Below are 10,184 nucleotides of genomic sequence, written 5' to 3'. Positions count from 1 at the left end.
AATGTTTGTACAATCTATTTTATTCAGCTGCCACCACAAGGGAAGTATCTAGCTACAAATGCAGCCATCACATCTTATCCTGAAAAAGGAAGGGTCGACCTGCCTCTGAAATCGCCGGGCAATGACAGATTAATGGGCTAATAGTTAGACTTTAGCCTGTTTTAATGATCTACTTTAGCGCAGTATAAGTTATCTTAATTGAAGTTAAGTGAAAGCAATTGAGAATATGTTTAAAATCCACTGTGGCTGCAGAAGGCTTCAATACATGAACGATTAACAATGGCCATCATCATAAATCCTGGCACCATTATTATCCTTGTTGAAAGAATAATACACAGGAAAGGAATTCGTCAGAAAATGACTGACATGGACACTGGTGAATGATAATACAGAGAATAAAAGACGATAGCCAATTGGGTTTAAGAAGAACGGCGGGATTTCCTGTACGTGACTCTTGCAGGCCCCACCCTTTGTGTTTCCCGCACGGTCAATCAAAATAGAAAAAAATTGACTAGAATCACCGTTTTCAGCTGCCTTCGATTAATGTAATCATGTTTGGCGTGTGATAATACCAAGATTCTGCGAATTTAAATAATTCACGCAATGACTGGTATGTAATATTCAATCTAACATCGGTATGTCTGTGCACCCTTTAGCTAAGCTAATGTTAGCTAACTTACTGGCTAATCTTTTTCAACAGTTTAGCCAACAGTAAACATTAGCCTGCATGCTAGCAACAACAATTATCACATAGCTATGTATGATTCGTAGCTAAATGGCTTCAGTTTGATCATCAACTCCACACCGCAAATGTAACGGAGGTCAGTCCAGCTTGAAGTGTATAACGTTAGTGGAATAACTACAAACCAATGTGCTGCCCTTTTCCGTGTGGAGATTGAACTTAACTCTAGTTTGTTTTGCTCCGATTCCTTCTTTCTGTGCCATGTAGCCCCAGAACAGCCAGTGAAACAAGAGGAAATGGCTGCCTTGGACAGCTGTCAACGCGAATTTCTGCAGCAAGACGGTAGCACAGGAGATCAGGTACTGTTTAGAAATTGTTCTCGGTCAGGGATTCAGTAAGTGCGTGGTGCTTTGTGAAGTTCACACGTTTTAAAATTTGTAGTAAAAGTCGAACTTCCTGTGTGGCTCCGGACTAACGGCCACCCACTTTCTTCGTTTTAAACCCGCCCATTGTGGGTAGGACACTCAGCCATCACCGCTCGCTCTGCTGGCAGCTACCTGCAGCAAGATCGGGTCGCCATCGTCAGAGAGGGATAACGGTGCTGCCGCTGTAGTGGTAAGTCACCACCTCTGGCTCTGCTAGAATGAATGTAATCGACCCAAAAAGGAATCTATATTTTGTAATAGAACGCGAGTGGTGTCGGCAGAGCTCTAGTTCAGCCTAGTGTGCTGTTGTGAATGAGATATTCCCAAAAGGTACTCATTCAGTGTGCTCATATTTTGATCACACACTAGAAATTAGGGTTCTCATGCACCTTCTCTAGACAAACATGGAATCTGGTCAAGAAACGCCTCTAAATCAATCTTCACATTTGTTACTAAATCGTGTGAACAAGCAGCACCAAACTCATAACGTTTGTGATTTTTATGCATTCAGTGTATAAATTATATATTTGACATTTTATTGAATAATAGCACTTGATGCCATGTCTTTTCCAACTGGCTAGATTTCTGAATACAATAACTATTTGGCTTGCAGTCAATATTTCACTGCTATGTCTAACATTAGCATTACATAATTAATCACAACATTGCAATCTGCATCTTGATGATGCATCTTCTAGGCAAATTAATTGTTTTATTCACCAAAACAATATTTTTTTTCATCCACAGACTACAAACCTAACATCCATCCAGTTAACAGGGAACCCAGATAGATGGGAGGTTTTGACCCCCACAACCACAGTGAACGAGGAACCTGGCGCGGTCCATATCCAGACTCAACGAATTATGACATCAAACGGACAGTATGTTCTTCCTCTCCAGAACCTTCAGAGCCAACCGATTTTTGTGACATCAGGAAGCGACGCCTCCGCCAACGCAGTGCCTAACATTCAGTACATTCAGACAGCTGATGGACAGCAACTAAGCTTCTCCACCTCCTGTGTGGAGGGGGGCACTCTGAGCCAAGATGCCACAGGGCAGATCCACATCTTGCCTGACGGAACTCAAACTATAAGTGTGACAGGGGCTGGAGACATCCTTACTAACAACCAAAACCTCATATCACAGACTGGTCATGTCCAGCAGATCCAGGGTGTTTCTATCGGCAGCTCCACCTTTAACAACCAGGGACAGGTTGTCACTAATGTGCCTATGGGGTTGCCAGGGAACATCACCTTTGTCCCCATTAACAGTGTGGACTTGGACTCCCTGGGCCTCTCTGGTGCTCAGACTATAGCAACAGGGGTCACTTCTGATGGCCAGCTAATCATGACCAGTCAGCCTGTAGACAGTTCTGAGAGTTTGGAGAAGACAGCTGACCAGCTCTCGCAAACTCTATCTGTAAATGACTCGAATGCTAACTCAGAAATGTATCTACCAACATCCTCGGCCCAGCTGCCTGAGACCATAGATGATCCGGGTGTTCTGACCCAAGCCACAGAGCAGACCGATCCCTCTGGTCTCCAGGATGGCTACGTTCATCAGAACCAAGTTCAGAACATCCAGGTCTCCTCAGGCCAGTCCATCATCCAGCTGCAACAAATGCCGGTCCAGACCAGCGATGGTCAGGTGCTGCAGGCAGGAGGGGGGCAGAACGTGCAGCTCTTCAACCCAGGGACCTTCATCATCCAGGCCCAGACCGTCACTCCCTCAGGCCAGATCCAGTGGCAGACCTTTCAGGTGCAAGGGGTCCAGAACCTGCAGAACATCCAGCTGCCGACCAACCCAGCCCAGCAGATCACCTTGGCCCCATTGCAGGCCCTGTCTCTGGGCCAGGGATTAGCGCAACAGATCCCCAACCTGCAGACTGTGACAGTTAACTCTTTGGCCCAGACAGGCATTCATTTCCAACAGGCAGAGGATACCAACAGCACTGGAGGTACAGTCTCCTCCTCCATCATCAATAAGACATGCTCACCATGATAGTGTAGAACACTGTTGGTTGTATGTAGGACACCATGGGGTTCTGAAAAAAAAGCTAATCCGCAGGAAGCACTATTTACAGTATCGAGTCACCTGACAGGAGCCTCCTGAGGCAACAGGCATTATTTACGCCGGTGAAGATTATGTCGTCACATTGTTTTTTTTGTAGGAAAATTATTTTCAAACTTGTAAACGTACACACATTTACCAATAGAACACTAAACTTAGCAGGTCTTTAAACAATTGTCTGACCATGTAATTAAGATTATTTTATAGATCTGTGAGATATGCAAGCATATTATTAATTATTTGAAGATTTAAAGGGAGTGTAAATTATCAAATGGTTTTGTCAAGCTATCCATCCACACATTGTCAAGTTTGAACAGGGGTTTCGAATTTGTTCATAGCCAAACTGTCACAATTAAAAGCATTTAGCAAAGAAGCACTTTTCACTGTAGCTTTTGCAGGCAATTTAGCATGCAATTGTTAATGCTTGTGTTCATATGGATGTGTGGATTGATTGGTCTCCCTCCAGATATCCAGATAAAGGAGGAGCCGGACTCAGAGAACTGGCAGCTGGGTAGTGACTCCACTCTGAACACCAGTGACCTGTCCCACCTGCGGGTCAGGCTAGTGGACGAGGAGGACCAGCTCGACGAGGGGGGCAAGAGGCTACGAAGGGTGGCCTGCACCTGCCCCAACTGCAAAGAGGCTGGGGGGAGGTGAGTGAGTTCATACTGTGTACGCTGTTTATATCGTCTACGATTAGAGTGCTCAACAGCTTATAGTGCTCAGAAATCATTGGATGGAATCTTTCCTATACTAATGATGTTTCAATTACTGGTATAAGGGTATGAATGGGAAAGATAAATATGTTTTCATACATTTTCTATTACCTAAATTAGCCCCCTCAATCTAACACAGTCCTACTGTAACAAAATTCCTTTCTCAAAATCATCTTATGTCTTCCATTAGCCCCCTGAAAGTCTTGACTGTTGACTGGTCACCAGCATTGGCGCGCAAGGGCCAAAAAAAACAGCGCAAGTTCGGGTCTATTTGGCTATAAGTACAGTATATGAATGTGTTTCTTTGATATATGAGTGTGTTTGTATGTGTTCTCTCAGAGGATCCAACATGGGCAAGAAGAAGCAGCACATCTGTCACATTCCGGGCTGTGGGAAGGTGTACGGGAAGACATCCCACCTGCGAGCACACCTGCGCTGGCACTCAGGGGAGCGGCCCTTCGTCTGCAGCTGGATGTACTGTGGGAAGAGGTTCACGCGCAGCGACGAACTGCAGAGACACAGGAGAACACACACAGGTGCACTCTCACTCACGTCAACATTTGCATTACATTTTTCACTTGAAAACCTGAAATATATAATTTAGTACAGTAGCATTAGTCCTGTAATACAGATTACATAATGAGTTCATAGAAGTGATAGACATTGAACAAAAATATAAATGTAAACATACAACAATTTCAAAGATTTTACTGAGTTACAGTTCATATAAGGAAATCCATCAATTTAATCTATAGATTTCACATGACTGGGAATACAGATATGCATCTGTTGGTCACAGATACCGTAAAAACAATTGTGTACACATCCTTGCAACATGGGGCCGTGCATTATCATGCTGAAACATGAGGTGATGGCGGCGGATGAATGGCATGACAATGGGCCTCAGGATCTCATCACGGTGTCTGTGGATTCAAATTGCCATTGATAAAATGCAATTGTGTTCGTTGTCCATAGCTTATGCCTGCCCATACCATAACCCCACCGCCACCTTGGGGCACTATGTTCACAACGCTGACATCAGCAAACTGCTCGCCCACAACGACATACACGCTGTCTGCCCGGTACAGTTGAAACCGGGATTCATCCGTGAAGAGCACACTTCTCTAACGTGCCAGTGGCCATCGAAGGTGAGCGTTTGCTCATTGAAGTAATTTACGACGTCGAACTGCAGTCAGGTCAAGACCCTGGTGAGGACAACTAGCACAAAGATGAGCTTCCCTAGACGGTTTCTGACAGTTTGTGCAGAAATTCTTTGATTGCAAACTCAGTTTCAACAGCTGTCCGAGTGGCTGGTCTCAGACCATCCCGCAGGTGAAGAAGCCGGATGTGGAGGTCCTGGGCTGACGTGGTTACACGTGGTCTGCGGTTGTGAGGCCGGTTGGACGTATTGCCAAATTCTCTAAAACGGCGTTGAAGGTGGCTTAAGGTAGAGAAATGAACATTCAATTCTCTGGCAACAGCTCTGGTGGACATTTCTGCAGTAAGCATGCCAATTGCACGCTCCCCCAACTTGAGACTAGAGGTCGACCGATTATGATTTTTCAACGCCGATACCGATTATTGGAGGACCAAATAAGCCGATGCCCCGATTTAAAAAAATATATATATTTTTTTTTTGTAATAATGACAATTACAACAATACTGAATGAACACATATTTTAACTTAATATAATACATCAATAAAATCAATTTAGCCTCAAATAAATAATGAAACCTGTTCAATTTGGTTTAAATAATGCAAAACAAAGTGTTGGAGAAGAAAGTAAAAGTGCAATATGTGCCATGTAAAAAAGCTAACGTTTAAGTTCCTTGCTCAGAACATGAGAACATATGAAAGCTGGTGGTTCCTTTTAACATGAGTCTTCAATATTCCCAGGTAAGAAGTTTTAGGTTGTAGTTATTATAGGACTATTTCTCTCTATACCATTTGTATTTCATATACCTTTGACTATTGGATTTTCTTATAGGCACTTTAGTATTGCCAGTGTAACAGTTTAGCTTCCGTCCCTCTCCTCGCCCCTACCTGGGCTCAAACCAGGAACACATCGACAACAGCCACCCTCGAAGCATCATTACCCATCGCTCCACAAAAGCCGCGGCCCTTGCAGAGCAAGGGGAACAACTTCTCCAAGTCTGAGAGCGAGTGACGTCACCGATTGAAACGCTATTAGCGCGCACCCTGCTAACTAGCTAGCCATTTCACATCGGTTACACCAGCCTAATCTCGGGAGTTGATAGGTTTGAAGTCATAAACAGCTCAATGCTTGAAGCATACGTACGAGCCTGCTGTTGCCTACCATCGCTCAGTCAGACTGCTCTATCAAATCATAGACTTAATTATAACATAATAACACACAGAAATACGAGCCTTTGGTCATTAATATGCTCGAATCCGGAAACTATCATTTAGAAAACAAAACGTTTATTCTTTCAGTGAAATACGGAACGTTCCGTATTTTATCTAACGGGTGGCATCCCTAAGTTTAAATATTGCTGTTACATTGTACAACCTTCAATGTTATGTCATAATTATGTACAATTCTGGCAAATTAATTACGGTCTTTGTTAGGAATAAATGGACTTCACACAGTTCGCAACGAGCCAGGCGGCCCATACTGCTGCATATTCCCTGACTGCTTGCACGGAACACAAGAGAAGTGACACAATTTCCCTAATTATAAGAAATTCATGTTAGCAGGCAATATTAACTAAATATGCAGGTTTAAAAATATATACTTGTGTATTGATTTTAAAGAAAGGCATTGATGTTTATGGTTAGGTTTGGTGCAACGACAGTGCTAAATCATCATCCGTTTGGCGAAGTAGGCTGTGATTCGATGAGAAATTAACAGGCACCGCATCGATTATATGCAACGCAGGACACGCTAGATAAACTAGTAATATCATCAACCATGTGTAGTTAACTAGTGAATATGTGAAGATTGATTGTTTTTTTTATAAGTTTAATGCTAGCTAGCAACTTACCTTGGCTGGTTGCTGCCCTCGCGTAACAGGTAGTCAGCCTGCCATGCAGGCTCCTCGTGGAGTGCAATATAAGGCAGGTGGTTAGAGCGTTGGACTAGTAACCGGAAGGTTGCAAAAACGAATCCCCGAGCTGACAAGGTAAAAATCTGTCATTCTGCCCCTGAACAAGGCAGTTAACCCACCGTTCATAGGCCGTCATTGAAAATAAGAATGTTTTCTTAACTGACTTGCCTAGTTAAATAAAGGTGTAAAAAAATTAATTTTAAAAAACCGGTCAAATCGGTGTCCAAAAATACCGATTTCCGATTGTTCTGAAAACTTGAAAATCGGCCCTAATTAATCGGCTATTCCGATTAATCGGAAGACCTCTACTTGAGACCTCTGTGGCATTGTGTTGTGTGACACAACTGCACATTTTAATGGCCTTTTATTGTCCCCCGCACAAGGTGCACCAGTGTAATGATCATGCTGTTTAATCAGCTTCTTGATATGCCACACCAGCCAGGTGGATGGATTATCTTGGCAAAGGGGAAAGGCTCACTAACAGGGATGTAAACAAATTTGTGCACCAAATTTGAGCGAAATAAGTTTTTTGTTCGTATGGGAAAATGTTGGGATCTTTTATTTCAGATCATGAAACATGGGACCAACCCTTTACATGTTGTGTTTATATTTTTGTTCAGTGTAGTATGGTCTGTCCGACTATTAACCCTTGTCTGGTCTCTCTGTGACAGGGGAGAAGAAGTTTGTTTGCCCGGAGTGTTCCAAGCGCTTTATGCGGAGCGACCACCTGGCCAAGCACATTAAAACTCACCTGAACAAGAAAGGAGTCATGAACTCTGTGAGCAGCGCGGTGGTGGCCTCCATGGAGTCCGCGGGTTCGTCAGACAGCATCATCACGGCTGGCGGCACTACCCTCATCCTCACCAACATCCAGCAGGGCTCCAGTAACGCCCAGGACGTTCTGGCCAACGCTGAGATCCCCCTGCAGCTAGTCACCGTAGCAGCCGGGGAAGTCTTGGAGATGGCCGAGTCACAGTGATACTCATTAACTCTTCATGAACTTCTTTATCACTAATGTTCCCTGCTTGTTTTTTTGTTTGTTTTTATATATATATACATACATGAATATATATTATATTTTTAAGAAGAATGATAGCATTAAATGTGGTTCCAATACATACCCACTAAAATGCCTTATTTTGTATCATACTGTGGAGTTGAAAAGGTGGAACGGCGTGTGGTTTTTAAGATACTATCAATTGCTTAAAGGTTTGAGTTAAATGTGTATAAAAAATATTGGTACAGAAATGAAGTGATTGGATATTAGGTCTGTCAGATTCCTTTAAGCAAAACAGTTAACATTGAGTGTGACTCCAGTTATTTTCCTGAGGTAAGTTCTTGCTTACGTACAGATGTGTCTTCATGTAAATGTTGTAATGTAATTTAACTTTTTTTTTGTTGTATGCAGTTCTTACATTTTTTTTGTACTTCTTGATTTGTTATTTGTGCTTGCCTATAACTCAGCAAGCGTCACCCCCGCTCAGTTGCATCCTGAATAATATTGCAGGTGGCAAAAAGAAAACATTTATTTAAAATGCTGTATAATTCCTATTCAACAACTACAATTGATCTAATGATGTAATATGCATTTCTTGCAAATCAAGTATTTTGAGTGTTACAGCTCTTTTATATTAGGCTTTGCATAGTAAACTGGTTTTGTGCTATCTCAAGGTCCAACATCTTTAAAAGGTTTTTAAAATGTGTATAGTGTAATATTCATGTGTTTCTTTTGTAAAAAAATATTTCTAAATGATTCTCAATTTAAAAAAGAAAAGATGAGTCATTTTCATGAGAAAAAAAAGCCATGCTTAGGGGTTAAATTGCCAAATTTGACTAATCTCAGGGTGACTTGGTCATGCAGTGCTGTCAGGTTGCACGGTAGAACAATCCTCCGCTGTAGTCGCTAGGGCTGCTATGGGGTATTGTGTAGAGATGTGTTATTCCATGGACCAAAAGCCAAGGTGAATTATACTGTCGCCATGTTACCTATGCTCTTTGAACTGTATATGTCAGTCTTTAAATGACAACAACCCCCCCCCCCCCCCCCCCCTTACCCTTATGTAATAGTTAGGGAAAAAGATGCATTCTGTGTCCGCGCCTCAATCAATCAGTCCTCTTAAAACAGAAATGAAATGGTGTCACTGTATCGCAGTAGGTCAGTAATCTTTTAATAGCACTGTTCTCTTCACCTGCAGTTTGTTAATGATCTTTTTGTATAAAACTCTTCGTATACTGCCCATGAAACTGTGTTGGTTATGCTCTGTCAGTTTAATATACATGTCTCTGTCTTATAATTTCTTTTAATTGGAGTAGGTTTTGACTCCCTTTTCTGTAGTAATATATCTACGTATCTAGGTTTTTATTCAGATTATGAAATGTAAGGTTGAAGAAAGTGAATTGTGTGCATTGTGTCTGCTGCCGGGATTGTTTGTTGTGACGTTTTGGAATATATTTTCAACTCATAAGGCCCCCAGTGGCTTTAAGCCCACCGTCATATAATTGAAATGTACTATACCCTGTGTGGTCATTAACAAAACACTGTTATACCTCACAGATTCACATTTAGAAGTGAACATGACATTTTTAAAATCTCAGAAAGTTTAAATCTGGATGTTTGTCATGTTATAAATCCTTGGTTCATTATGAACATTTTGTAACATTTGGTATTCATTTCACATATTTTAATTCTGTTTTGTTTTCAAAAAGCGCAAAACAATTGTACATGGTCCACTTTTTGTGCGCAGCATATTATTTCATACTAAAATGACTAAACATTACCTGCTAGTAAGTTGTCGTGTTATTATTCTACTATTATATTATAATAATATCTTATACTATGAAACGGCAATCTGATTGTTCAAAAATGCGTTCCAGTCGTGGTATTACGACTGCATCCAAGTGGCATAATCATATTGAAACAAGAAATTCAGTATTTGTGAAATAATGTTATTAGAGTAGTACCACAAGAGTCGGCAGTTATCATAGATTTTTCTGCACATTGTCATTGGACTTCTTAAAGTGTTGGCACCTCTCTCTGTTTGGCAGTCCAGTCCAGTAGATGTCACTGCAGCCAAAGGAGCAGGAAGGGAGACAAACTGACCTTCTGACCCTCCTAGACCCACCTGCAGTTTCACTCATCTAGCCACTGAAGCCAACAGGAGGTAGAAAATAGTTCATTTAATGTCCATGAATATGCCTTTCTGGGTATATGAATTCCTGTTT

The 10,184-nt window shown here is 41.9% G+C and overlaps 1 protein-coding gene across 3 annotated transcripts; it reads left to right on the top strand.

The window, feature by feature from the left end:
- The first annotated feature begins 442 nt into the window (after positions 1-442).
- Positions 443-8,629, top strand: LOC139538499 (transcription factor Sp3-like). 3 transcript variants are annotated; one of them, XM_071340617.1, is made up of 7 exons: positions 443-610; positions 950-1,041; positions 1,202-1,297; positions 1,855-3,064; positions 3,644-3,830; positions 4,233-4,429; positions 7,634-8,629. In XM_071340617.1, the coding sequence occupies exons 1-7, from the start codon at positions 604-606 to the stop codon at positions 7,939-7,941; spliced, it is 2,097 nt and encodes a 698-aa protein (XP_071196718.1). In that variant the 5' UTR covers positions 443-603; the 3' UTR covers positions 7,942-8,629. The 3 variants fall into 3 exon arrangements, with proteins under 3 accessions (XP_071196718.1, XP_071196719.1, XP_071196720.1); XM_071340618.1 differs by having other exon boundaries at positions 472-610; positions 1,211-1,297; XM_071340619.1 differs by lacking the exon at positions 1,202-1,297 and having other exon boundaries at positions 472-610.
- The last annotated feature ends 1,555 nt before the right edge of the window (positions 8,630-10,184 follow it).

The sequence above is a fragment of the Salvelinus alpinus genome, chromosome 14 (genome assembly GCF_045679555.1).
Source record: "Salvelinus alpinus chromosome 14, SLU_Salpinus.1, whole genome shotgun sequence".
In the NCBI taxonomy this organism is placed as follows: Eukaryota; Metazoa; Chordata; class Actinopteri; order Salmoniformes; family Salmonidae; genus Salvelinus; species Salvelinus alpinus.
This window is presented reverse-complemented; position numbering and strand designations above follow the sequence as displayed.